This window comes from Nestor notabilis, unplaced genomic scaffold (assembly GCF_000696875.1).
Source record: "Nestor notabilis isolate BGI_N333 unplaced genomic scaffold, ASM69687v1 scaffold149, whole genome shotgun sequence".
Classification (NCBI taxonomy): domain Eukaryota; kingdom Metazoa; phylum Chordata; class Aves; order Psittaciformes; family Psittacidae; genus Nestor; species Nestor notabilis.
Window position 1 is genome coordinate 5,659 of NW_009943024.1, and position 5,729 is coordinate 11,387.

General features: G+C 42.9%; 1 protein-coding gene across 2 annotated transcripts in view; it reads left to right on the forward strand.

Annotated features, from left to right (window-relative positions):
* MAPKAPK5 (mitogen-activated protein kinase-activated protein kinase 5) overlaps positions 1-5,729 on the forward strand; it is a 16,919-nt gene that overhangs the window by 1,229 nt on the left and 9,961 nt on the right. For both annotated transcript variants that reach the window (XM_010021668.1, XM_010021669.1), the window contains exons 2-5: positions 102-177; positions 1,361-1,458; positions 2,921-3,029; positions 5,609-5,698. In XM_010021668.1, coding sequence (XP_010019970.1) covers positions 109-177; positions 1,361-1,458; positions 2,921-3,029; positions 5,609-5,698 — 366 coding nt within the window. In that variant the 5' untranslated portion in view covers positions 102-108. The remainder of the gene's footprint in view (positions 1-101; positions 178-1,360; positions 1,459-2,920; positions 3,030-5,608; positions 5,699-5,729) is intronic.

The following is a 5,729-nucleotide window of genomic DNA, read 5'->3' on the forward strand; positions in this document are numbered from 1 at the left end:
TCATTCCCACCTGGAGAGCAAACTCATAACTACAGATGAATTGCTTGAAGTGTCTTTTTAACGTTCTTGCTGACTGAATGATTTTATTGCTGTAATACCAGAGTCTGCATGAAAAAATCCTCTCAAGAACGCTTTGCACTGAAAATCCTTCTTGATCGTCCAAAAGCTAGAAATGAGGTATAGTTCCTGTTTATACTGTCTGCTTCTCACACACCACAAGTCTTGCCCTTTTGCTGAATGCTTGCAGTGGTTTAAGAAGGGAAAAACCCCACTGATCTGCAGATCTTGCCATGCAAGATGCCCTGGGTTTGATCCTCTGGCCTCGCTGAGCTCAGCTCCTGTAGGATGAGGTAGTGGGTGAAACAAGGGGGTTTTTCAGAGTTTGCTGTAGGTGTCAGCTGTGTAGGTACCAGTGTCATTTTTAGAGCTGCATATTAAGCTGGTGTTCTCCCTACGTTCATTGTAATCTGAATAGTTCAGAATGATTCCTGTTTCTGTACATGTCACTACTCTAAGAATTGCCAAGAATGCTTCAAGTTATGCTCTAAAGGGTGTGGGTTTATCCATGTGTGAGAACCTAAAGAAGCTCATTGATGCTTTTTGTGACTTACTGTGGCTGTCAAGAGGCGTGCCAAGGTACCAAACTGTCAGTCAGTTGACATGGTGTGACGTGACATTGACATGACTGTCATTGAAGTTGTCATGAAAAGGAAAGAAGCATTAATTGTCCTCAAGGTTTAGGCAACTTCCACTTCTTGTTACTGAGCAAATTCTCATTTAAAATTCCCAGGTTAAAATATTCTGTTTCCAAAGAGCATCAAACCTCAGCTTGATTTAGCAGTTCCAGGTAGCTTTAAAGTGGGGAAATCTCCTGTTTCAGAATGTCAGAACAGAAGATGTGCTTTCATGTGTTGCAAGCGCTAGGTCATTGGGCCATAAAGGAGCCAGGTTATGGAATTCCAGGTTTTACTCATGAATTTTTGGTTTCCATCCTATCTGCATTGCTACTTTAAAGCCAGTTCTAGCCTTATATTTATTTTAAAACCCCAAAGAAATCAAAGATTGGGCTTTTTCTGGAGCTCTGCTGGGTTTGGTTCCGTGGTCTGTAACAAATAGGTTGGCAACATAGGATCTTTCTGCCTTACTTGCTCTAAGCAGCATAAAGGCTGTCGGCCACTCCTATAAACTCTTGTAGGCATTTCTTGTGGCGTGAATAGCTTTAAAGCGGGTGTGAGTGGTGCTGAGCACAGGTAGCAGCACACAGGCCCATGTGTGCTGCAGCCTTGGGGGCAGAGGGAGGAGCAGAACTGGCCAAGTGCATGTCACTGTGTACAGTAACGTTTCTTCCCTTCTCTTCAAGGTACGTCTGCACATGATGTGTGCAACACATCCCAATATTGTTCAAATTATTGAAGTTTATGCTAACAGTGTGCAGTTCCCACATGAATCCAGCCCAAGGTAAGATTACATAGGGTGATTCATCCCCACAGCTTGCTTTCCATGTTTAGGCCAAGGTATAGTGGAGTCTGCTTGGGTTTTGTTTGACCAAGATGAACACTAATGGTGGGTTCCAGATACGATATTGTACTTCAGACTAAGCACCACTTGCTTTTCACCCTTTCAATGCTCACACCTTTGCGTATTTAGATGAATTTGCTTCCTTCACTGCTGGTTTTGAATACATCTTCTTTTTTTAGGTGTTCCATTGATTCAGTGTGTGATACCTGCATTGTCAGAGACAGTATATTAGCTTCTAGCTTCTGTCCTGCTTTGATACTGCTTTAGGAGCTTGAACTGAATTGAATTGTAACCTTTGCACCTCCTTCTGCTTTCAAAACACTGTTAAAGCAGGACTGGAGCTGTGAGTTCTGTTGCTGCCTAGAGCAAGTGAGATCCTTTTACATGATGATGATGCCTGTGAGCCACTGGGAAGCTCAGAGTGCCAGTCTTCATTAAAAACATAAAGAAAGACTTGTTTCTAAAAATGCTAGGTTCTGCCTTGTAAACTCTCAATACATTGTCTTGCTTAAAGTGAACACAGCAAAACATGAAGCAGGCTTATTATTTTTCATACTTTAATATCATTTGGGATCAAAATACTGTCTTCTAATTGGGTGTTAGTTGAGAAAGAAAAATCGGAGCTGGGAGAATTAAAGAGCTGAGACGTGTCTTAGTCTCTGATGTATCTGATTGTGCTGTGTGGCAAGAAGAACAAGGGGTTAGTTTCTTGAGGATCTAGCAGCCCTGATCTCCGCACTTTCTATTCGTTATCCTTCCTAATTATGGCAATAAAACTGTAAATTAAAATCGGGAGGTACAATGGAGTATCCAGACTCAAAAGCATTCAAGATAATTCCTCAACCTTTTGCTTCAAAGTTGCCGTGACCGTCTCCAGCGCCCAGGCAGCCAGTGTGGCAGGTCGGCACGTCTGCAAGGATGGGTGCAGGCAGGTATATGCTGTGCTCTAAGCCAGCTCCAGCCTGGAAGCTGTTCAGCCTGTTTAATGCAAGACTCTACCTGCTGGATTATTCTTTAGATGTGTCTAAATGGCTTCCAGGTCCAAACTGGCTCGCTGGTGGAAAGCATGATTGGAGCGTGCACATATCTGTCTGAATGCATCCATGTAGACGTGTCCATGGTGTTTGTTCCAGCTGGATGTGGGAGCCCATCATGGAGAGGGAGCTGTAGATTCCTGGCTGACAATCAGTGAGTCAGATTGTGCAAGGAGCTAGAAAATCCTGCAGCTTATATGCTTAAAGGCAAAATTACAGAACCAGAATAGCCCTGACAAGTGTAGGAGAAGTGAGTATTCATGTCTCTTTCGGCCTGCGTCAGTAGATATGAAGTATGCATTATTAGCTTAGCAACTGTTATTTTTTTGATTATTTTTAATATAACAAAATGAAATGCTTTTGAACAGGGCTCGGCTCCTAATTGTAATGGAGATGATGGAAGGGGGAGAGCTATTTCACAGAATCAGCCAGCACCGGCACTTTACTGAGAAGCAAGCAAGCCAAGTAACAAAGCAGGCAAGTCAACCCCCATGTATAAGCAAATCCATGAATGATAATGGCTAAAGTATTTAACAATTTTTGGGGGAGGAGGGGTGGCGGGGAAAAAGGAAGCTAAAATAATCCTCAGTTCTGATCCGATGATCATTGCCTGCTTTGTTATAACCTGACAATGCCAAAGCTTTAATAGAAGCAAAGGATTTGAAAGTGTGGGCTAGTTGTTCTGGGTGGGGACCCTGGGGTCTCTGCTGTCTTTAGCAATGGTTTTCCTAACCTGGTCTACAGAACCCTTCACCTGAGAAAGCTCTGCTCGTGCACGACCTTCCTGCTGTATCCCTCACCTGGTTGTTTTAAAGGTGTTACCTCCAACAGCTCTCACAGACCCCGTGCGGCTCCTGAGCTCCAGTTTGAGAATCTCTCTTGGCCATGACACAGACCTGGTGTTTCTCTCACCTCTTGGGCAGCAGACAATAACATACGTGTGTCCTGGGCCAGTGGTTTTCAAGCTGGGTTCTGTATTTGGTTTTATGGAAGAAGACAAGAGGAATGTACCACTACAGTGCATGTTTTCTGTGCTGTTTGTTCCAATGTCATTTTTCCCTCTCCATTTCTCTACACAGCTCACTCTGAATGTTGTATTTTATAGCCTCCATGGGATTTATTACTAGAGGTTTTGGTGTCCATCGGGCTCTTTCTTGCTTAGCAGTGTGTCTGGTGTGACTAGATTATATCCTGCTAGTGTAGGCAGGATGATGAAGCAGAGGGGCCTCCGTGAGATTCATCCCAAGTGTCAGTTTGGAGTGAACTCATTCCCTTTCTCTTCCAAGCTGTTGGATGACTTGTGGTGTGCAGTCAGAAAGCTTGGATTAGGGGAGGGTTGCAGGAAAGACGGCTGTATGTTGTGGTGGCCTTTCTAGGGAGCTACAGCAGAGGACCAGCAGGTCGCTGTAGGGAACCACAAGGCAGAAGGATCTTGCTATCAAAATGGCTCAGCTCTTCTGCATGGGAATTGGCATCACAGCAGGAAGCTGAGGGGTGGAGGTGCCGTTGTTTGCTTCTTGCAGAGGTTACATTGACATTCCAGACACAAGATACATGAACTGTAGGTGAGAAGCTGTTCTGGAGATAGCAATCAGTAAATGTCTCGCTCCCACACTAGTGATCACTGCAGCGAATAAAGGAAAGAAAATGTGAGACAAGATATTACAGCATTTGTTGTAAATTGATGTGACTTTATGAATATATCCACAGCCTGATCAACCTGCTTCTTCCTGTGCTGGGGGCATAATCTTTGGTACTGAGGCGAAAAAAGAGCTTTTCTGTCTTGTGCTTTGACTGGTTTCTAATGAAATACTAATTATGCTGTTCCCTTTCTGGTGTCATCCAACAAAGAAACAAGGTGGAAGTACAGAATTACTCTTGACAGTTTGTTTTCATGTTGTTTGGGCTGTTTGATTTTGACAATGCAGTCTCCAGGATTAACATGTTGGGAAAATCTCCTATAACTATACCAAAAGGCAAGACTTTGAGTTGAATTCTGACTGTGTGTACACTTGGGTTATTCACATCCCAAATAACTCTTTGCATTAATATTTATACAAATGAAGTTTGAAAGCAATGTTAAAGTCTTGCTCTTTCATCTGGTGGTGGTCCATCATTGTCTTGAACTGGGTCTTAGTTCCTTGTACCAAGTAGTAGTTTAAAAACTTGTCTCAAAGCTACCTCCTTTTCCCTGGGAATGTGTTTGTGTTTGGTTCTGAGCTAAGTGAACAGTGAAGTTCTCATCTCATGGTAGTTTGCAGTCTAAGGGCTCAGCACTTCACCCAGAGCTCTGTGTTTGGTAGGATCCTACAGAAGCAAACAGGAACACTTTCAAATAAGGGTTGTGTGGCGTTGCCTTACTTTCAGTAATGCTGTTTAAGTATTTATGCTGTGTCTTTAAATGAATTGCACTTTAAATGCACAGTCTGTAGAGCTTTCATGGCTGGGTTACAGGTTTCTAAACCACAGCAGTGTAAGAAGCTGTCTTTGAAAGAATCAAGTAATGCATTTCCATGTAATATCCCACAAAATGAGTAGATTCCAGGCAGTACCATCAGGAATTAAAGATTAAAACTGCCTGAATGTTGACTCTTAAGTCAGTAACAAATGTGATAAAATACTCACTGAAATATTGAAGCAGGAACTTGCTGCTCACTGTCAAACAGGATGTAATTGCTGGAGAGCGTGCGAACAAGTGTAGTGACCTTGTAGGCCCACCACAGCATATAAAAGGACAGTGTCATGATCTGTTTCACTTCTGGGGGGTTAATAATACCCCAAGTTATTCCAACTGAGATGGTTGGGAAGCCCAGTACAACTTAGCTTTTGTTTTCTGCTTGCTTTGAGTGATGGGTTTCATTTCCCAATCATGGCTCTGCTGCACTGTTGTGCAGTGTAGCCAGGCTTGTCTTAACTCAGAATTGTACCCAAGTGCAGTGTGAAACATTTGGGTTCTAAGCTATGTATGCAATGTCCTTTTTTTTAAAGCTAAAATGACCATCCAGGCTAAAGGAGGAGTTCTGTAATTGTGGTTGATTTATTGTGCCCTTTTTCAGATAGCTTTGGCTTTGCAGCATTGCCACTCACTAAACATTGCACATAGAGACCTCAAGCCTGAGAATCTCCTCTTCAAGGATAACTCTCTGGTAAGATGAAGACTTGGTTTTCTTTTGTCCT